At 31.5% G+C, this 24,503-nt stretch overlaps 1 protein-coding gene across 1 annotated transcript; it reads left to right on the forward strand.

Moving 5' to 3' along the window:
* The first annotated feature begins 6,905 nt into the window (after positions 1-6,905).
* LOC123691427 (ras-related protein Rap-1) lies at positions 6,906-24,265 on the forward strand. The gene is made up of 3 exons (XM_045635808.1): positions 6,906-7,094; positions 18,902-19,337; positions 21,809-24,265. Exons 1-3 carry the CDS (start codon positions 7,006-7,008, stop codon positions 22,133-22,135), a joined length of 852 nt encoding a protein of 283 aa, XP_045491764.1. The 5' UTR covers positions 6,906-7,005; the 3' UTR covers positions 22,136-24,265.
* The last annotated feature ends 238 nt before the right edge of the window (positions 24,266-24,503 follow it).

Here is a 24,503-nt window from a genome sequence, read left to right on the forward strand (position 1 = left end):
CTTCAGCGTCGTGCCTGCCGCATTGTCGACCTTCCTGAGCTCACCGATCGGCTCGATCCATTGGCTTTGAGGCGTGATGTTGCGTCTCTATGTGTGTTTTATCGCATTTACAACGGCGAGTGTTCTGAGGAACTGTTTGCATTGATAGCACCTGCAGAATTCCATCACCGCACTGCTCGGCACAAACAAAAATATCATTGTCACCATCTCGATGCATGGCGTTCGACTACTGTGCGTTTTGCACGGCATTTCTTGCCTAGAACCACACTCTTGTGGAACAAACTACCACCTTCCGTGTTCCCCAACCAATATGACATGGGAACCTTCAAGAAAAAAGCCTACACCCACCTCAAAAGCCTTCTTCCACCTAAAAACCGGCAATACGTTCCCTAATGTTGTGAATTGTCATGGGCGGCGACCATCACCTACCATCAAGTGGGTCGCCTGCTCCATTGCCGGGGTTGCAATAAAAAAAAAAAAAAATAGGTAATTAATTACGTATTAAGCGTATACCTCATACTAGCTAGGGAATACTACCATTTACAACCTCCTTTGCATTTTTTTGAACAAATTTTAAGGCAATATTTATTTGTCTATTATTTAATTAGTAAAAAACCTTAAGATTTCAACAGAAACAACAAAGTAAACGTTTAAACGAAAAACACAAACATAGTACCCATTACACTTAATGAATACTAGTAACATCTTGTGTTCTCAGTGGGAAACTCACAAAGCCTTTGCTTTCCTGTTATTATATGGCGCAGTCATGTGCAATATCGAAACAATTAGCCAGCCGCACTCGGCCATCTTATTATAAGGCACTGTTCATAATAATATGTCACCAAGTTACGTTGAGTAATCTATTTTAGAGTAGATAATTGCTTCTCAAGCTTTAGACTCAATTTGTTCAGAATGCTTTAATATAAGCAAGCACATCTTGGCTGTAGTTTATTGTAAATATGTTTAGGTATACAAAATAAGAATTTACTTGTATCATTTCAATATTCATTTTGCATTTAAAATATTAATTACCATTTGATATAACAAATTTCATTTGTAATTATTTCAAAATTTCACCGTAAACTAAACTAAGTAAAATGATCAAAATATATGGTTGACGAAGGTAAGGTTCGCATCTACAAAGCCTTATTTGCATTCCATTTGATTTAAAAAAAAGTGCAAGTCTCATTATTTTTGCATTATACACACACCGGCACAATTAGCGGAACAGAAACCGATACGCGAGAAAATCGTCTGGGATTTGAACGAATGGCAGCAGGTTCTCTTTACTGATGAGTGCAGAGTTCTTTTAAAACAGATCAATGGGAGACAGCGAATATGGAGACACAGAGGAGAACGCCAAATATAGTCTAATTTTGAACACACAGTGGCTTATGGTGGCGGCTCGATAATGTTTTGGGGAGGGATATGTTTGAGAGCTCGCACGGAGTTAGTGATAGTCACAGGAGGGACCATGACAGCAGATAGATACATCAGAGACATTTAAGAAGAACATGTTGTACCATTTGCCCCATTTATTGGTGACTACTTTATTCTAATGCAAGATAATGCTCGTGCTCATAGTGCACAATCGGTACAGGCATATCTGAGCCACGTAGGTATACCGGTGATGCAGTGGCCAGCAAATTCCCCCGATATGAATCCGATAAAGCATGTCTGGGACTTGCTAAAAAGAAGGGTTAAATCCAGAATGCCAGCCCCCAACAATCTGAATGAACTTGGAAACGCATTACTTGAGGAGTGGGAGCGGTTGCCTCAAGAAATCATCGATAACATAATCTGTAGCAAGCCCAGACGAATGGAAACTGTAATCAGAGCAAGAGGGGGAAACACTCGTTATTAATTTTGCTTTAATTTTATTGTCAAATCATTTAATGCTTACTTTTTTTATTTTTTTGTGATGGTTCATAATTATCTAAAAATTTCACTTATTTCAAATTTCTTAATTTTTCAATAAAAAATAACGAAGACTTTTCAAAGTCGTTGTTAAAAGATGTTAATCAACTTGTTATTTTGTATCTAATTGCATTTTCGTCAAATATATGCGTTATTATCTCATAGTCTCACTTTTTTTTCTGTTCCGCTAATTGTGCCGGTGTGTATATATTATTCTCTATTGATCAAGATCAAACAATGAAAACCTCATTCGGAGGAAAATCGGATTTACCTCTTATCTTTATCTTGGAAGATACAAAGACAAAGCCTTATCTCTTTTCTTATTATATTTAAAATACATAGAGTGATATAAATCGATCGGTTATTGAACTTTATTATATTTCATCATCAAGTGATATTAAACTTTGGCTGAACTCCACGCTTCAAAACTTAGTTGTTAGGAGCAAATGAGTGTGATGGGTTGTGTACGGTATAACATAGACATATCCACTGACTACCTACTTATGATGCCAATATGAATTGATTTCAATATAAATCGTTAATTATTTAATAATTATTAATTGAATTATTGAAATATTTTCTTTACTAAAGATTAGAGACTTAAACTAATATGCCTAGGTAGAACTAACACTACTAAGAATATAACATACCTAAGTTCAAAAAATAATATCCTAAAATGTTCTTCGATATTAATTGTATTGTGATGTAGATTTATACTACAAAGAACAGCAAAATACCCTTTACTGATTTGAAAGGTATCATATTATAAAAGAAATGGAGGTAGAATTACTTTATATAATTTTCATTTTTATAATTATTATTGTACTACAATGATGTAGGAGAAATTTTAAAATGATTATTACGTATATTAAACACTGCTTAAGTACGCCAAGTAGGTAAGTGTATGTACTTAAAATATTTAGAAATGCTTTTAGTTATTTGTCTAGTTAATGTGGGAATCTTTACAAAACATCACTTACCGTTTTATGAAAAGCTTAAACGGTTGAATCCACACCTACAACGTCAACATTTAATGTATGAAGGGGAATGACTTGCATACAGCGACGTGTTGTGAACAGATTTGATAAATAACGTTTTAACTGTACCATTTTCTTTTCATTCCAGACTATCGAACAAACAAGACATACTATTATAATCACAAATATGCGTCAGCCCTGTTGTCCGGTGGGAAGGAACTTCGCAAGGATTGAAGTGAAGTGAGACGCATATCCGATAGCATTATGTCGTCCCAAAGGTACAGGGATGCAGCTACTTTGCCTACTTAAGTAGTGTACTGTATAGTGAAAGAACTTTGTATTGTTAATATTTAATAAGATACTCTTATACTTACACAATATGAAAAAAATCTATATATCGTAAGGTTTTAACTCTCCAAAACCGTTAACAAATGGCCCTTATTAAATTTGATGTGGCCAAAGTATCTTAAAACTTTAAAAGACACTCTAATTAAGTATTTCGATATAACCATGCCCTCTACATACAGAGAACAATACGAATATTCCAATATTTTAACTCGGAACTTAATTGTCCCCACTAGAGCGCGCTTCATTCATCTGCTAAATTAAACAAACTTTTGTCTTTTATTTCGTTTAATATTAATTTAATTTAGCGTCGGTAGATTTTTTATCTATTTTTAACAATTGAACTACAGCAATTTTGGGTTAGTTAAACAAGTACGTTTTTCCTTATGAATATAAATTGAATTGATCTTATCCTTAGCTGGTAGATACACAAGAATATTGAAGTATTAATAGGTACATATTTTATTATAACCATATTTTAGCGTACTTTTTATTTAGATAATAATGTAGAAGAATAATCAGACATTTACACATGTAAAAAACAGATAATGTAACATTTTAGTTACCTAATGCTGTTTTAAAAATTGTGTTTAAGAGATTTACTTTGACTTTCAAGGATATTAAAAATACACCAGCGGCATCCAATTTTAAAACCCAATCTATTAGGATAAAGCTATGAATACCATCATAACAAGCAGTGTTTTCCTGCACTCCATTCGATACTTCATTATATTATGTACTTACAATGTTTCGATCTTTCGATATAAAAACAAATAAAGCTGTCTTTTGTTTCAGTCGTGGTAATAACGACGAAAACAAAAGAAAGCCGAGCCCAAGACAATTCCACTTGATGAATGTACATACTTCACATGTCGATATAAATTTTCGTCGACACTAAATCAAGCATTGTTCTACCCTCTAGGGTAATTTGCTATTCCCGACTACCGAGACCGCGTTTTTGTACGATAAACTTTCATATCTTTCAACTTTATTACATTATACAATTATTTGGTGTGATTTACAGTTCGAAGATAAAAGTAATGGGTATATATTATTGCGTGTCTTGGATTTTGAACGTATGTTTGTTTTTATTTATTTTTGTTAGCCTTTTTTCATAGATATTCAATCGTATCTTAGTGATATTATGTTTATTTGGATACAAATAAATATTTTTGTTTGTGTTGTAGATTAATTCTGCTATTATAACACTATGCTTCATAATATAAAAGCATTTTAATAATAAACTGAATGAAGAAATGAAGTCGATAAGATTTTATTTCTTAAAAATATTTTTGAATAATCCATACTTTAACAATATTTTCCACGAATACGAAAATCCCTATATTAGCTACTATCCAATAAGTTGTTTTGGTTACCGAGTTTTACTCAGAAACCAAAACAACTTTGTTTTTAACAAGTTCATTTGCTATTCTTGTTGTTAGAATTCGGGATATAGTTTCCCCGTAATAGCAGAATTTATATGACCATACTTTTCTATTGTGTAACAATAACTAATATATATAATATTATGTTCTTAATTCTTTCAACGCATGCTGCAATTAAGTTCGATATAAAATTGGTAGTTTATTGCGAAAAATGTTTTTAGTGTTCGTTTTATATTACTTCTTATTGTTATGCATATCTCTGGTAGTTTTATTACCTAACAGAGATATGCATAACATAATTGTGATAATAATTTCATTTTTACAAAGATCAAGCCCCAGGTAAGGCGCCTGTATGTAATAAGGTACCTGTAACGTATTTATTGTGTTCCACTAATGAGGCACTACGTGGCGTACTGATGTCAATATTTTATTTATTTTTTAATTATTAAATAATGACATCAGCATGCACGAATATATATTTAATATGGATATTTTTATCTTAGTATATTACTAGCGATCCGCTCGGACTATAACATAGGTAGCCTATAATATCTCTCAGGGATCACCTGCGTATCAAACGGTGAAATAATTTTTGAAACCAATCTACAAATAGTTTCTGTACGATAAATAAGTACCTACGTTCTAACGGACAACATCGGCTTACATTATTATATAAGAATACTTAGCTTGCCGACAGATTCATAACTTATTTTTCGTAAATGTCAAATCGTATTAGTCCGAACAAAGATCTCGAATGTTAAATATATTTTTTCAAAGAACTTAGGAATAAAATATTATAGTTTATTATTTTTGAGCCTTTACAGTTTACACGCATGACATTGTTTTCATATTGTATGTTGAATATGATGAATAACATTAACCACAAAATCTTTGATATATTTTATATTAAGTTATTATTTAAATGACAATGTAATAAATTATTCAATTTAATATATATGACATTTAAGGTAAAATATTTATTTTGTTGATGAACCGAGCTCGTTATAAATGCAAATATGCGAGGTTTACAGCTTTGTGGGCGACCCTGCGCCCTCATGCCGCCCAACATTTTCTTAACTACATATAGGAATAAATGGTGAGGCTTTTATATAATTCCTGTAAAACAACTTGAGTTTTTGTAATGAAGAAATTTTTTGGGATGTATAGTGTTATTCTCCCGATTTTTTTGCTTAAAATTCAAATTCGATATAATGCAAGTTTATGCTTTAAATATTTTGTTAAACGTAGACTAATAAAACTTTTTAAAAGACAAATATTAGTGAATTTAGTAACGTGTATGAATATTTCATGGTGGTATTCAATTTAGGGATTCGGATGGTAGGAGGTTACTTACGGTATAGTCATTACTTTTAAATAATAATATTAGCATATAATATATTGTATGGAGTTTGATTGCTCATCAGACGAAATATTTGATTTCAATCGATCTCATAATCTTTTATTTTTAGTACCTAAATTGACTTATTGGTATAAAGAAAAATATCCCTTTTCATAAAGCTTTTTTCGATCCAATCAACGCAGAGCTGGAGAATATAAAGCCAAAGTTTGCGAAGACGCGGAACATTTTATATCTCGTAATAGGCAGGCTCGATCGGCGCAACAGGCTGAATGAAACCTACTTATTTATGCGCCACCACTGCCAATCTTTTATCATAGATTTCTTTAGATTTATTTTTTTATTAGACTGTTTTATATTCCTAACATTAATAGTAATTGAATATATAAAAATGAAGCTCCAGAAACTACGTGAACATCGATTATTTTAACTTTAATGCTATATTTATGTATGTGTATTACAAATGATTTTATTTTGGAAAATATACAGTACTAGCTTACCGCCCGCGGCTTCGCCCGCTTTGACTAAAACCTAATAAATTTAAAATTATATACTAAAACCTTCCTCTTGAATCACTCTATCTTTTAAAAAAACCGCATCAAAATCCGTTGCGTAGTTTGAAAGATTTTAGCATACAAAGGGACATAGGGACAGAGAAAGTGACGTTGTTTTATACTATGTAGTGATGATGTATCATTTGTGATAAAACGTTTAATCTGCCTTTATAAAATACCGAAGACAAAGGCATGATTATTCTCGGTAAATGTATGCATTAAAGTGACAATCTTTGATCCTCATACATTGTATCTTCTCGAAATTTATTTAAATTTTTAAATCACGTCTCTAATATTGCGTAGCGGAGAGGTAACCCAGCCCACAGGGCACAGGCGGCACGGCAGGCGGCATTCAGCGTTCGACCGGCCCGCGCTGTGCACGTCACCGAGTGCTGGATATCGACCAAAACAATCGTTTGACCGCGAATTAAAAATAATAGCATGTGTTAAGTGAACCCATCGCTACGAAAATGAAGGGTCGACACCAATTCCGACGTAGATTCAGCTTGCAACCCTCTTTTATGAAAGATGACACGGAGGAGGAGAGGAAACCGCACAGGTATAGTTTTTATAAAACGTTTTTATAATAATTTTGTATGGAATGAAATCTATCGGTAAAATTGAATCTCGTAGCGCTGTCTACGACGGGCGCTACAGCACATTGTTCTTATTGATATAGGTATATTAATAATTTATTTAATTAACGTGTTTTGTATGCGATGCTTTATATATTTTCTAAAGTAAATATCGCTTTAAAAATTTAAAATATTTGTAATAAATAAGGTGTCAATTTTTAGTGTGTTTTTGGTTTGTGTGTGATTTTGTTTAAATTATATATTGTTCATGATAATTTAAATGTTTTCTTTCACTTTCTGGCATTTTTTTCAATAAAATGAATAAAAAGTTCGCTGCAATTGTTTTAATTAAAAATCAGATTAACATGTTTTACAAACAAAAGTAAATATTTATAATATACAATATCAATGCAAAGTTTCTTAGATTTGAAATGCTATCTTGAAAATAGAAAAAAAATAATACTAAGTATGCTTAATACAGAGTATAGAAAGGTAAAATGCACGAGTTTTCCTCAAGAACATTTCTAGGAATGTAAACAATTACATTTACATGGGAAAAGCTCAATGGCAGCAAAAGCAATAAAGGCAGGTATTTCTTTTGTGTTTCGAGTAAAATAATATTAGAAATATTAACAAAACATTTTACTTTTTAAACATTCCTACCTAAACTCGAATTATACACGAATATTGAAATTATGTCAAAAGGTATTTTTATAGTTAAGAATTATACTGAAATTTAAATCTTAAATTATTTGATCACCGTAGGCTAAGCTCTTTTTAATAGTACTGAAGCAGATTTAAATAGAAGTCGTTTTCATTTGACTGTAAAAGGGAACTTCCATAACTTAACTTATACATATAGTAACTTATGATGTAGCGAACTAATGACACAGTTTTCGTAGTAGGAAAATAAAATAGGATTGTTAAATTTAAAAGAATCATGTATATTATCCTAACGATCTATGAAAATGACTTTACACTACCAATTTGCGTTAAATTTGCCTTAATTGAGCCGTTCCATCCATAAAATGTATGGATCGATACTATGATCGTATGTTGCAATATTGTTGATGTGATACTTATTATAATAGAACAATCTATAAGCCTACAGTTTCTGTTTAAAATAACCTTTTTAAACAGTTACCTTTTTAAACTGTAATTCATTAAACGTGCCAAGCTTGTATTTATAGCTGGCTTGCAGTCGAGTGTATAAATCCATAACAAAATGTATTATGAAGATTAACGCAAGCTTAAAATTGATTTCATGCAGCTTCTGTGTATAAAAAAACAGATATTGAATTTTTTAATTCTTCATAAGATTTAATTAGAGTTTTTGAACTTACGCGTTACAACTTAAAAACAATTTTAAACATTTTCAACTTAATTAATTATGATGTATCTTTCTTGGAATTTTTGCAAAAAGTTTCTTTTTACTTTCATGGCTTTACTCATGATCTTTGAAGATAATTTTCACATCCTACAAATGCACTGAAGAACATCTGTGCCATCTATGCTGTTTAAGTCGAATTTTTAAAATAACATATAGGTAACCTAAATCCTTAATGAACTCTTCAAGTTTAATAATCTCCGTCACATAAACATCTGGTTAAGGGCACAAATGGTGTCTTCGGGAGTGTTGTGTACATAATAAAACTTACTTACAATGTTTGTCTTAACACAATGTGAAAAGTTCAAAGCTTAGTGTGCGTGGGATTCTGAGAGCTACACGAAATAATATTGTCGCTGTTTTGTTTTGTTAAGCAAATTACGGAAATATTTGTTCTAGGCGTCCTATGTTTATCTGTGTCATTGTGCGTGATAACACTGCAACCACATATTGCAATTATCATGTAGCTCCATTTAGTGTTGTGACACGTATAAGCCCGGTGTTTACAAAGGGCTTTTCAACGATCTGCCTCATTATAACGCCACGAGCATGTTATTGGAGCGCATCGTAACTGCGCATTTGACACATTTGTGAATTAGCACTTTATTAAAATAGCCAATTCAAAGAATTTATCGGTTCATTATAGTGAAATTATCTGCATAAAGTTTATAGAACTATATCGTAAGATAAGCCCTATTGTATTAATTGTGATAAGCACTATTGTATTCAATGAAATAAGTAAAATGTGTTTGATGAATGACCGTTGTTTTATAGAAAATTAACTATTACAGTTTGTAAATTAAATTCATATTTAACGCAATACATAATTTATAATGACTGAATAATTATAATAATTAGCTAACTACAATAATTGTTCAGAGAAAATCACAATAAGTATTTGAGTAGTACCTGTGTTAGTCTCAATTAACCTCAAAGCTACAAGCTATCTTAATAAGAAATAGCCGAAGGGCAGAGGAATTAACATTTTCCTTCATAAACCGCTTTCAATAACAATAAGCTACTTTTCAATCGCGCTTATCAAAACAGGGGACGAAACACAAAGTTTCCAAGTGGGTCACTAAACTCATTTGAATTTTGATACAGAGTTTTCCTTCTGGAATATTTCGAATTGTGTGAAAAATGTATTTGCTTTTATGACATTAATTTATAAAACAAGGGATCTCATGGATACAAATTGTACACAATTATATATTTATTATCACTTATACAAGTTAGTATGACCATTGTGATGAATATGAAGAAATATTTTAAGAAAACAATAATATTTTCGAGTTGACATTGTAACAGGCATAAAAATGATTGAGAGAGCGTAAAATTATAGAGATATTTTTATTCGCTACTATGTTAATATTAAATAAGATTAAAACTAAGTTTTTATTTTTCATAAAATATGAAACATATTATGTAAAAACACTGTAAAAAAGTGTATCGAATTGATATAAAAGTTCCAATTTCAAAAGTGATTGCTTTTCTTTATAAATTATAAAGGTTATCTAAGCCACAAAGCGAAACGCTGGCAACATTTAAAAGTTTCTTTTAATTTGTTAACACAGAACAGCTGAGCTTGTCATGTATTATAATTTCCTTTCATAAAAATATTTCAATTTAACTTAAGTAGATACAAAAGAAAATGTTTCATTTTAAAATATGTCAGTTTGAATTATTTTAAAATATGAATGTGATATTGAATATTGAAAAAACTCTTTTATAAAGTTTACACTAAACATGCAGTTTTTAATAATAGTTTTCCTGTTAAACTATTGGAAAACTGAAAAAATGACAATGTTACGCGTCTCTTCTACATATGAAAGTACCTATCCACCTAGGTACCTATAGTAATTAATTTCATTGTAAATTACTGTCTTGTACATTACCTAACTTAATTCGTATAGATAGTAATTGTAATTATGATCAGCTATAAATTTAGACGTCTTCTAATCTACACATTTTAACTCATAACCTTATAAATATTATATGAAACATAAAATAATTGTAGGTACATATATTTACACTTTTATTACTAGAATTCTATTTTTACGTTATCAATCTCTATTAAAACTTAGCTCAATGCTTTTATACGCTTCTCGTTGACGTCGGCGCACCCTATTTCAGCGACTGTTGATTATTATTGCCCATTCATCCGATATTAATGTTTTTAAAGGCACTCGCCGTCAGTACTGTGACCCGATAGGGGGTGAAACCGCCCAGGGTGGTCTACCCTTACATTGCCTTTTACTTATAACGTAGCTGTTATTAAACTCTGTATTCTTTAGTTATTGTCAGACCGCATTGTAGTTGAGAAGATAAATTTACCAATAATTTAAATTAAAGCTGAACATGAATGAATTGATAATCTTCTGTCATACTCAATTTATAATTAATGATAGTATTGCGAATCCGGTGTCGGGCAACAAATAAATTAGCTTGTTTTACGTAATTTACATCGTAAATTATAAACTACATGATTAATTGAATAATAATATTAGGTAGAAGTTAGTTTAACGGTTCATAGAACATAGAAGGCATAAAATACGTACTAGACTGTTATTATCAGTAAATAATTAAATAAAAATAATTGATTTAAAAAAAACACACTACTTCTTATAACTAGTTTTAGTTCATGAAGATTTTGAAAATAGCAATTTGACAATAATTAATCTTGTAGATATTTCCATAAAGCTCAAGGCTTTCTTACGTCCGCCCTTCAATGTTAAAATCTGTCTCAAGAGTACCTACTATCAAATCTCAAACACGTTCTGGATAAAGGAAAACCCTTTATTGTGACTTCATTTAACGCATGTTCAGGCTTCAATAGCACTATTTAATGGCACTCGACCTAAACGTATGGGCACTATTCTGCCCAAAATGTCTTCAGTCAACTGAAGGATAGAGATCGGTGGATTATTTTTTCAGTCACGTTCCGTACCACTGATTCACGCATCGGTGAACTTTTCGACGTAAAGGAATTGAGATTTCGAGATTAGAGGAATTACACGGGTTTCCCGATATTTATCGAGAGCAAATACTGAACGGTACCCATATTTGCTGCATGAGTATCGGATTTTGAGAGATGTAATTCTTCTTTCTTATTATGTAAAGACACGATGATTCCTATTTGAATGCGTTGTTGCGTAGCCGGTGACAGCGAATTGTATAAGGTTTTTCATTATTCAATTTCCTGTTTCCATGACATTATGCATATAAATTAAAAATACAACCTATTCCTTAAATTGTGAACAAAAATAGGAAATATGTAGGTATATAATATATCATTGATCTAATCCCATTTTCTTTGTTTCTATTTATTCATGATTCTCTCCTAGGAAAGATATTATGAAGTTTTTACTCCGAGGAAAATCATATTTTCCCGCCCGCTTATTGGGGACAAAATTACCCACATTTCCGGTACGAGAACAGAAAAAAATCGTGACATGCTTTGTTTTCGCAGATATATAGATAATAATATTTAATGGAATAACAAAAGTATTCGTTAAAACGAAAACGAATATCTTATTACGGCTATTTGATGATAACATGATTTAATTTAGCACGATCAAGGTATAACAATAACTGGTGCGTGACAAACTTCGATTGCCTTACGATGTCTTAATAAAATTAATATGGGACCGCCCATTGATAAATGAAGCGTCTCGCCCATAAATTGTATATTGTAACAGTCGTATTCTATTGCAAATAGTCTCAGAATTACCTCTTCCAAACGTTATATTATTGGGAGATCATTCCGATCTTTATTTTAGGCACTCAAAAAGCATTTATATCGTAAAATTCTATAGCAATGTTATTACCTTTATATTTGCAGTGATTTCGGAATGCCGTTATTTTCAACCTTCTGCTTTGAATTGAATGTAAATATAATCATATTATTTTCCCGTTTTATTACGCGTAAAGGAAATGTTTTTAATTTATATATTTATTTATTTTTTATCCCACAAACATACTATACTTTTAATCATTTTATGAATCTTTGCTATTCCATTCTGTACGTAATATTAACAAATATTTTCGAGCAATAATTTCGGTCTCTACGATTATGTAGAGAACTTTTTAATGTTGCTGGATGTTTCAGACAGTTTTTAGCGTGGTGACATAAAACTTTTTGTATGCCTGTCAAAATATAATATAATATTCCAGTCTGCCCTGCTTGTTTCATTCTACTTTATTTAGCGTAACAAAACCGATATTTCGCATGATATTTTTGTATCAAGGAATAAAAGTTATTCGAGGAATAATAATCTTCGTATTTATAAGACCTCATATAAAATATGTTACAGCTTATGTTACAGTATGTCTTTGTTAAAATATAACATATTGTTTTATCAGACGTTTATCTGAATATTGTTACATTTGTAAATTGTAAGAATGATATCAGCCTGTCTTTACCAGAGAGACAATAGGTATTTACATACAAAACAATACATACAGTAACATACTTATATTTTCGTACGATTTAAAAGCTATGTCAACGAAAAACCTTGTTGTATTGTATAATTTATAATTAATACTTCTAGTTACAATTAGATCACGTTCAGAACACATTTGAAGTGAAACCGTAGAGCGTGTTCACATCGAGTCATAAAACACGAGGGTTTCAGAATATAAATGCGGAGATTTATTTCGCTTTACATTTAAGAGATTCTGCGAATATTTTCAGCTTGAAATAATATATCAGCTGAACTAAAGCACCTGTCTGCTCATCAGCACGTCTTGGAGTCACGCTAAAGGAACGTTATTGCGATGTTTACCTACATACGTTTTTGTTCCTTTTCGTAGAAAAATGTATTGTATTACATACCGTAAGAAATAGTCTGTACAATCAACTAGACTTCTCTTATGAAGTAAGCTTTAATCACCACGTATTATTACAATTTATATACCGAGAAGCAGTTTCTATAGCTGGCATGTATACAATTTTTAATGTTCTTCTTTTCAATAATGTCTCTCTTCATATTTAAAAAATATTCAATCTTAATACAAAGAAGTGGTTTACTCGGATACAATTAATTCTGACTTCGTCTTGGCTGAATTGTGTTGAAAAGGATCGTGTTATGTTATTTAGGTGGGCACAGACGTTAAAATGTTTAATTTCGAATAAATAGAACAGTTGTATGATAGACTCTCTAAAAATTATTTTTTACAAATTATCCTTTCATATACGTACTACATTATATGATTCGATAATTCCTAATAGTCTTCTTACTGGTAACATAATAGCACGCACTTCAGCTGATGAAAGATGGTTTTATTAGTTAGTAGTTACATAAATATGATGCGACCCAGCGCAGAGAATTACAAAAGACCTTTTCAAAATTAAAGACTTTTTAACGGATTTTAAACGCGATTTATTCATTCTATTATTTTCCCGACGTTTCGAACACTTTACAGTGAGCGTGGTCACGGGGAGACTCACTGAGTCTCCCCGTGACCACGCTATAATAAATAAATATAATAGAATGAATAAATCGCGTTTAAAATCCGTTAAAAAGTCTTTAATTTCTAAATGTATAATACTCGCGTAAAATCAAACCCTAGAAAATACTATAAACACCTTTTCAGTAAATAACACCCACGGCAAACTGTCTTTACTCATAAATATATTTTTTAATATTGTCTAAAAATGTTACCTTTATTGTATGACCTGCAACAAACAAACTTAAAATGAACATTGTTAGGTGCCACCGGTAAAGAAAATACTCCATTTAAGATACAAATGATACCTCGGAGGCGCTTTCAAATTTGTAACTTTGTTGTGTATATCTCAAACAGACTTTTAAGGACCGAAAACAAAGATGATACCGTCACAAGTGTAAAATATAATATTATTTACAAGAATAACAACAGTCTGACAAGCAAGGACGGCCAACACGTTATCAGACTTAGGAAATATTAACTTCTTTGTTCAATAGAACACGGACAAAGCTTGAGCTTTGAGCACATAATCTTTAAAAGAGCCCTTCAACTGATTTTATCGCACATCTTGCGTTTGAAATGAAAGAAACAGAAGTCATGAGTGTAGTGGCTGGTAGGCTCAAATATCGTTTAGGTACCCACTGAATACTTTGATTTATTATGAAATCAAACAATGGATATAGATTTCAATCGGGTTGTATCATATTTTAAATTATCTATTGATTTTAATTTGATTTCATTTTTAAATCCATTAAAAAAACCGCATCAAAATACGTGTATTAAAGATTTAACCATACTCACGGACAAACTGAAGCGATTTTGTTTTATATTAGGTATGCAGTGAAAATTCACAATAGTTTAAACTACTTACCAAGTAGTTACATAAAGATTAACAAAACGGAATTTATATTTAAATAGCATTGAAGCTGAAACCTACACAACACTCATTTAAATTTTTGACAAAGGAATTAGGGAAGGAAAAGGAATAGTACTGAAAACAAAAATAAAATATTAATTGAATTCTCCGTAAGCTTTGTTTAATTTATTCAATCTATCTTTTAGTTCCCGTATGTAAATTATAAATGATGCTACATTATTTCAAGCAAATAATAGGCATCCCGAGTATCGTTCACTTCGATGATATTAATTCTACAAATTTACTCTATTATGATTAACTGAATTACGTATAGGCAATATGGGCTCTTTTACTTTAATTGAAAGTAAAATAAACCATGAAATATAATGGAACTCTTTTCTATTTGAGCTATAATATTCAGGAGATTGAAATGACCCACGGGGGATTTGATTTTCATTTTGAAACGATTCAATTTGAATAAATTTCTTTCCTTGGGCGAAAGGAAATTTGGGTAAAGATAATCTGCGGCGTAACGATTAAAAACTCTCTAATTAAAATCCTCTGTAACGGAGGAAATAATCGTTATCAGTAATCGGAGTTGATTTTAATGAATGCTACGCTGCAAGTTATTTATTTAACAATTGTTTCGGGATATTGTCAATTATTATAATTGGATTATCGTCTTTTAGTAAATATGTTTAAATAATTCCCACGTCCACGAACCACGAATTATTCTTTTAACTATTTTTTTTCATTATCCTTTAAGTATCTATCTTTTACTAATTTTTTACTTATCTTTTACTAATATCATTGTAAAATAATAAAACACGTTTGTAAGTAATCCTGAACCAGTATACGTATAATTTTCAAATTTTCTTTCGAATTAAATGAAAAATTTCTTAGGAGGAGTTAGGTTACTACATTCTCAAACTTTACTGGGTTCGGATAAAATGCGCTACAGTCGACTCTCATTAATTCAAACATGCGATAATTCGAACCTCTCTATAATTCAAAGTCATCATGAGGTCCCTACAAAATCTCTTTATATTTCGAACTAAATCCATACATTTTTGTGCACTTGGTAATTCGAATGAAAATATCATTGCTATCTAACAAAACGACGCGTTAATTCGAACTCATCGGCGTCCAACACTCGACAATTCAAAGTTGCGAGAGAAAGAGGCGGAAAGATTGTAAGCAGGGAGTCAGGTACCTAGGTACATTTTGCGACAAATTCAAACTTGTTCATTGTTTTTTCTGTTATGATTAGTTTGACTTTACACTTTCCAAGAATTGGTATATTTAGTTATCATTCGGTTACTGTACGTTTAATTTAATTTAAGCATTTAATCATCACTACATAATATAAAACAAAGTGGCTTTCTGTGTCCCTTTGTATGCTTAAATCTTTATAACTACGTAACGGATTTTGATCCGTTTTTTTTTTAATGGATAGAGTGATTCAAGAGGAAGGTTTTAGTATATAATTTATAAAGTTTTAGACAAAGCGGGTGAAGCCGCGGGCGGAATTCTAGTAAATAATAATTGATTAACACTTAACAATTCGAAGTTTTATTTATTTTCTCTCACAAATTTCGAACCATTTGATATTTCAAACTCTTGATAATTCGTAATATTTTGAGAGTCCCTGGAGTTTCGAATTAACGAGAGTCGACTGTATAATATCGCACCTTCGGTAGAACAAGGGCATAATTGTCATAAATTGCCAAAATGACTTAAATATGCAGAAATACTTTAAAAAGGCCCTTTCAACTGGAGGGACAAAGACATTCGTTTAATTCCTACAAAAAACAGCCAGATTGAAATAGTGGCGTTGTCATTTTGGCGCTATTTTGTTTCTCTCTTGGCGAGACAAAGTCTCATTGGTTAGTTATGCCATCGGCGGGGACTGAGCTAGCTGTCACTTGGAGCGCTAACGTCGTTTATGTAAATATGCCCTATAATGTTTTTGATTTCTGGAACGACAAGGCCATATCTGTCACACTTATGCCTAGTTTACGATTTAAAAATTGGGAGGACAAAGTCGTTCAGACAATTGTGCCCTTGTCTGTCCAAGATTTGTTATACTCCATGGTCTTAAAAGTAACATTTTATTCCGATAATTGCTGTAGAGAGCAAAAAAAACAAGTTAGTTTTTCAGAAATTTAAACGATAGGACTGCCAATCAAAATACAACAAACATACCCTCACACCCACAAATCTATCCTCAAAAACTTTCGAGTTTACATAATAAATAATAATATTAGTAAGATATTTATTCGTAAATAATTATTTTTCTTTTTCAAATTTGTTTTTGGAATGTATTATTTTGCTGTGAACACATTGCCTATAAAATCGATCATACATAAATTAGGGGACCCAGCATAAAGCCGATGCCGTCCATTCTGGAATGTAAAACGTGCAAAAAAAGCTGCCCAATATCAATATGCACTCCGGCAGAATACATAAGCCTTATAAAAAATGCCACGAAAAAGGAGGAATTATTTAATGTCAAGGAATTGAATTATGATTCTTTCTTGTTCTGTTATCTTAATATAATATTATTCCAATTTTTAAAGCGATTCCAAAGAATTTTGCTAGGAAACATAATAGTTTCAGATTGTTGAAGATGTGTAATGGCTGATTAGTAAGTTTTGATCTCTATTTTTGTGATAAAGTACTGCGGCTTTCTAGAGTGTTTAAGAAAATAAAACATTTATACAAAAAACCACGTTATTATCATTCCAAAATTATTAACTTAAAGCTTTAGATATGGCCATATTTACAAATTAATTTTCTTGTTGGTGGAACAAGGGCATAAATGTACACCTACTTAAGAAAAAAATATTATTAAAAAAAAACTAGCAGTTTTTAACATTTGTAAACGATACACCTAAAAGAATATAGTATATAGTTTATGTCATACAAAGCAGAACAACCATAAAAAAATTATTATCATAGCTAGACCACATTAAGTACTACAAATATCTTAAAATGGCTCTCCTGTAAAATTGCAAAAACTGTAATTGTGCCCTTGTTCTACCGAAGGTGCGATATGTTAAAATTTATTAATAGTTCAATTTCCACTTCTTCATTAACTATAGGTACGCTATGCCAAATTTCAATGATTTCCCAATTTTCGTAAAAATGGTTACAAAGTGTTCCTTTCCCATAATAAAACATAGATTAAAATAATAAAATTTATAGGTAGTATCATTCATGTAGGTAAAGATTTGGAGGTGTTATTGATCGGTGACATCGTACGATCCCCCGTCAGATAAGCAGCGGTGAAACAACCAGCGGGCATCTGATAACAGAACCAATAGATAATGTTCAACGACATGCTTACATTGTCAATTTGTAACCTTTATTAAAGTCTCAGTTCAAGTAAAAGCGAATTTTAATCTGTGGTCTTGTTTTCTCTTTGATGAATAATTGTGTGGGTTATTGATAAAATCATACAAATATTATAAAATAATAATAAGTAAAGATGGGAAATTATCAGAAGTCTTTACGATGTAAAAAAGGTTAATGTGGAGGGTAATTATTAGACAATATGTTAATTTTCCCTACAATATGTTATGTATTGTTTATGTATTACTGTTAGTTAGCTAATTGCCTGGGTCTGTTTGTCAATTAGTTTACTTCTAATTTGGTTGAAAGTTGTTGTTAGCAGAAATTACTGTGTTTATAAATGTTTGTAAAGAAAAAAATAGTAATGTTACTTTTTCAGGTCTTCAGCTAATTTGTATAATTTCCATGACAATCATAACGCTGGGCTTATTTACCTAATTTGCATGTCATTCATTTACAGACAACGTACAAAATAATATTTAATGCGTAAAATTAAATGTTGGTGTTTTCGGGCTCTTGTAATTTAACATTAATGTTATATTGAAATATGTTACGAACGTTAATTGGAGCTTGTCCTCGTGATATTATCGTAGTCAAATTTGTTCAATTCATAATATTTAGGTTAACGCTGCAATCTGTTCCATTATATGTGTGAATTTTAAAACGAACAGAAACTAACTACTAGTTCCCTGTCCTAATTTTTAATAGAAACATATCATTAATTTGTGATTTTGTTTTGTTACCAGGCCCGAAAAGGTGGAGCATACAGTATCTGGAAGTAACAGCAATCTCACGAACAGTGCAGTACGCCACAAAATAGTTGTCATGGGTGCGGCTAAAGTCGGCAAATCATCTCTTATATCCCAATTTTTATATGGAACCTTCTCCCATAAGTATAAGAGAACTATAGAGGAAATGCATCACGGTGACTTCAACGTAGCTGGGGTCAGACTGACGTTAGATATTTTGGACACATCTGGAGCGTATGAATTCCCAGCCATGCGAGCCCTGTCTATGCAGTCGGCTGATGCGTTTATCCTAGTTTACGATATAACAGACTTAGAAAGTTTCGCGGAAGTTCGCGCCTTGAGAGATCAAATTCACGAGACTAAGGACAGTACAGCCGTGCCTATTGTTGTTGTGGGTAACAAAGTTGATTTAGCTGAAGCTGGAGAGAGACAGGTTAGTTATAACACATTCATATTATATTATATCATTCTTGAAAGTTAATGTAAAATCAGTTTCGATTGGTATTATCATATGAATTTTCTTGTAAAATAATTTAATGTTTACAATGGCTGAGTACTAATTGATATTTGTGATTGCGTGGGTTCTTTACTTCATTTAGATGAGTATCTGAAATATAATAAGTTGTATAATTGTAAACCGATTTGAAAAAAAAGTATTACTAAAATATAAATTATCTTGGATAGACAGAAAATAACATCTCTGTTAAATGTTTAATAACCAAATAATCTCACAGATTTCAATTTTAATTTTAATCTAAATAAAGCAACGTTCTTGCCAATCAATGCGAAATGGAATGCAATTTAAATGCAGCAAAGCTTTTTCGCAACATTTATTTTGCTATATAATGCAGTATGTTCATAGAATAAATTCAGTTCAGTTCATGAATTTTCGACTTATCGTGGGCATGGAAACGTATTGCAAGTCAGCTGCGAATATGGCGAGCTTTAGACGCGGGTATTAATTCTCCTTTCGGGTGTGCACACAACGGAAATTCAACGAATGTGACCATTTCCTTTAAACGCTGCCTAAATTAGAAAAACCATTCATGTTCCAGTCTAGTGACCTTATTACTAAATGAAGCCTGTAATTTAAATTATGTTACGGATGATCGCGTTTCGATATTCGCAATCAGTGATACAAATGAAAATGAAACAAATGAGCAATCATAAGCACTTTTAAAGGTTCATGAATATAAAATGTTTTGAGGTTTTATTTTGGTTTGAATTCGACAGGATAATTGCGGATTTTAATCACATCCGGGGATGTGTAATATAAAAATATAAATACATATTTATATAATGTAAAATAAAATAAATAATATATTAAAAGTTATAATACAGATGAATTCAAACGTCTACGAAGGTCTATGATTAATACGAATTGTAAAATATCGATAGATAGTAAGGAGGCGCTTATTAAATGTTACATGAAAGCAAACTATATTAAACAAACTAGGTAGGTACTATTCTATTCCGAAATTCACTTACTTTTGTGTTTTGAGCATAAAATAAACGCAATTAAAATAAAACTCATAATTAATTACATATTAAAGTAATTGGAATGGATGAATACCCGAGTTTAATGAATAACACATTTATTGAGCATAATATTATAACGCCATTTACTCAACTGGAAAAGTAACTTTTCTTTTTTCGTACCGGTTCATAAATTAATATAACACGATCTCATTAGAGTTTCTACCAGTCGAATGAATAAGGGACGTATCCATGGGCAATGAAGTGTAAGATTGGCAAAAGAGGTTATTCTTCAACCTTTAACCTTCTTGATTTGAATATATTTCAGTGCTGTTCGTTAAAAAAATGGAATTATTGGTGCCATAAATTAGAGTTTATCTTTTTGTGAACAAATTCTACGATAATCTATGCTTTTTTTATAGACCGATAAAACGGTCCGCAGTAATGAAGACATAACTGATACTTTAAATTTCCAAAGTCATTTCAATTTTTAGCGAAAGAGCGATTAAACAAATAAAATCTCATACAAAACTCATTCTAAAAGTGTTTGTCTCACACGCAAGAGCGGATGCCAGGATCGAGTTAACAAATAAACATAGCAACTTTAGTTTTACAGCGACAGCTTTGTGCGGAATATTCCGGATAATAGACCGGAGAATCTGCTGACTCTCCGATATCCGGTCCCTTGTGCCTTCCGCGCCAACGCCCACTGTCTCGCTTCGCGTATTCATTTGTTTAACCCATATAACATGGAGGAAATACTGTCCCTATATTTTAACAAGGAGATTCATAGAATTGCTGGAATTTCCAGTACTCTATTAAAGCTGGAACGGAGCTTTAATAGATTACTGGAAATTTTATAGGGACCTAACAAACGGCAAGACATATTATGGTAGTTACATTGGTAAGATAAATTTATATTTAAATTAACAGCTGTTATCCCTACTTTTATAAACGTTTACCCAGAAAAAAAGTTGTTTTGTGTTTTGTCTTAAAAAGAAATACTTTTGAGTATATTTAAGGTATTAAGATTGTACTTACTGTACTTTGTAAGTGATATTACAGCTTTATATTACTTAGCGTGGGTAGTTATGAAATACTTGACATCTAAGTTAATACTTTACAAATTGCGAAACTCTACACGTCTAACACAGATAACAGATGTCTTTATTAATGATTATTGCTTAAAGTTTAGTGTTGGAACTAATTCGAGTTCATTTGTCACCCTCGTTTATCTTGTCAGATTTCAGCACAAATGCGACCCCCAAGAACCTTTCCTCAGAAATACTTAACGCTATAAATTATCGTAAAGCTCTTTAACTACGGTATCCGAATGACGAACCTAAATTAGGATATAACTTCGCAATTTAATTAAAGCATTAATAACGCTCGCGAATGATTCGTAGGCTTAATTAAATTTGTTTTCAGGTCGACTTTCACACGACGGAGTCCGTGGTGACCGTCGACTGGGAGAACGGCTTCGTGGAAGCGTCAGCGAAGGAAAATTTGAATGTTTCGCAAATATTCAAAGAGTTGTTGGTGCAAGCTAAGGTGAAGTACAATTTGTCGCCCGCGCTGCGGCGGCGAAGGCGGCAGTCGCTGCCGACGGGACCGCAGGGCCCCCCGGGTTCATCCACGAGCCCTTCGCCGTCCAACGCTCCCCACGTCCCGTCTCCAGCTCAGCTCGCACATTTGCAACAAATACGAGAAAGACACGCTAATAGTAGTAAACGTAATTCTTGTACCATTTCTTAATTAGGTAATAGATGATTGAATGTAAGTTACAAAGCGACTTCCTATAAATCTTTTCCCAAATGTTTAATGTTGTAATTTCATGTCAAAGAATAAAAAGAACATTTGAAGTACTCGTAAAGGAAATTTTTAATTGCCTGAACGCTGATCTCTATTTCTATTTTTTTAAGTTTGATTTTTACATTTAATATTTGTATAACACTTTTTTAATTTATTAGATTAGAAGATTATAAAACCATTTAAGGTTTGTCATAAATGGAAAACTATTATATTATTCAGAAGTTTCAACTATTTAATATTATTGTTTACCCGTATAAACAAAAGTTATTCAAATTGGTCATCAAGACAGATAAAGTGTAAATCGTGTGAAGGTTCGTAAAATTCGTAATCGTAAAGAAGTCGACCCATTTAGTGCATTGCCATCTTTTTGTGATGTAAAATCGGACTTGAATTTTAAAATCGTGAAGGGTTTTGCTAATTCCATTTCTAAATGGTATTAGCATTTGTTTTTCAGACCGATGTAAATTGAAACACAAATGTTTACACGTTACTCTGTTTTTTCTTTGATCTTCTGTGAGCCATCTCTTAACGTAGAACACCAATATTAGTATTATTTCGTTTAATTTAGATTTGATCACTTGACCTTTAACTTTTTAATTAAAAGTATAGAAAAGCCTTTAAAGTTTCAAGCGCTGTTGAATTGATATCTCGTTACCATCGAAGGCGTGAATGCGTAATAATTAATTTACAGAAATTCACGCGACCTCCCCACGCCCCACGCGTTTACACTTTACTCGGCTCGTTTGGTCTACCGTTATTAAATATTTATTTGTTTAGGATAATACCTCTTCATTATGGAATTAAATTTGTAACTACTTAATTAATACTGTATTGTAACAAACATTTTAACGATAACGCTTTTTATGACTAAATACTATTACTAAATTGAATCGTTAAAATTAACTATTAACATAAACAGAACATGATCGAGTATACAAGTTGAGACTTAATATTAATATGTAATTACCTCAGACAAGCAGCTCATTTAAGCCTTTGACAAGATATGTGTGGAATTGCTATCTAATCTTCTCCAACCGAATTAGTTTCATCTTTGTACAATTTACATGGTTATTCAAGCACCTGCCGATTACCTCTTTCGACGATAACTATATTAAACAAAAACAAAATCATATTAAAATTTTCACTTCTACATTTATACCCCACGAAGTTTACACTACTTCTTTTATCATTTAATCCCATCTTATTCAATCCATTTTTATTCTAGAGTCCAAGTTATCTGTGAAATAAAATAATATTGATGTTACTCCAGTAGATACGATTCAATTGCATAATATTTTATAATGATTTTAAATTTTACAACTACTATATAATTTTTCAGGTGTATGAATGTGCCTTTTTATATATTCTTAGTTTTATTGTAGATTATATTGTACTTTTTGTATGTCGTACATTTTTATTGAGAATTGCAGTCGCATAGATCAGGGTTATGTTATTGATTAAATTATTGTATCTAGGTGTTCCATAAAATGACGACTTTATTTTATTGCCACGTAAATATAGTATCTACTGCTTTTTTGCATATATTGATTTTAAGACTGTGCGATAGTAGGTAATTAATGTGTATTTTAAAATTAATGTAATTAATGAAATGTATCTTTTAAATTTTACATAAAATTTATGTAGTGTTTTTATGAATGTTTAAAGTACTACCTACTACGTCGCCAGTATAAATGGAAATGAAAACCAAATATAGCATAATATTCTTGTTCTTATAGATCTTTATGGTGGACGTTTGAGGACTTAAATTAGACAGTATAAATGTTGTATAACACCAGAATGTAAATAGGATTTTTGTAGATTTCTGTTAGACTAAGTAATTGGGAGTGACCGTTGTTCTTTCCAGAACTTTACCGGAAAATAATAACTCAGATACCTACTTATAGAAAAGCTACAAGTGTAGTACGATTCAGAATAATAGTTTACAGTCGAAGAGTTATTTCTAAATACATAATATATTGAGAACTTTCTAATCTCGATTGACATTTTAAAGCAATCCATACTAATATTATAAATGCGAAAGTAACTCTGTCTGTCTGTCTGTCTGTTACTCAATCACGCCTAAACTACTGAACCAATTTGCATGAAATTTGGTATGGAGATATTTTGATACCCGAGAAAGGACATAGCCTACCTTTTATTGCGAAATATGTACCACGGGCGAAGCCGGGGCGGACCGCTAGTTTATTATAAGTGCCAAAAACAGACTGTACCTAAGTAAATTACCATTTGAATAATGTTTGTGTTTTATTGTAATTGTTGAGGAAAAATTATGCGCAAAAATGTACTGATT

Source organism: Colias croceus, chromosome 4 (assembly GCF_905220415.1).
Source record: "Colias croceus chromosome 4, ilColCroc2.1".
NCBI classification, from domain to species: Eukaryota; Metazoa; Arthropoda; class Insecta; order Lepidoptera; family Pieridae; genus Colias; species Colias croceus.

Excerpts from the sequence above, each read along its gene's own strand:
- LOC123691427 (XM_045635808.1), top strand. The coding sequence starts at position 7,006 with ATGAAGGGTCGACACCAATTCCGACGTAGATTCAGCTTGCAACCCTCT. Across the intron at positions 7,095-18,901 it reads GAGGAGAGGAAACCGCACAG|GCCCGAAAAGGTGGAGCATA; the intron begins GTATAGTTTTTA and ends TTTTGTTACCAG. Across the intron at positions 19,338-21,808 it reads CTGAAGCTGGAGAGAGACAG|GTCGACTTTCACACGACGGA; the intron begins GTTAGTTATAAC and ends ATTTGTTTTCAG.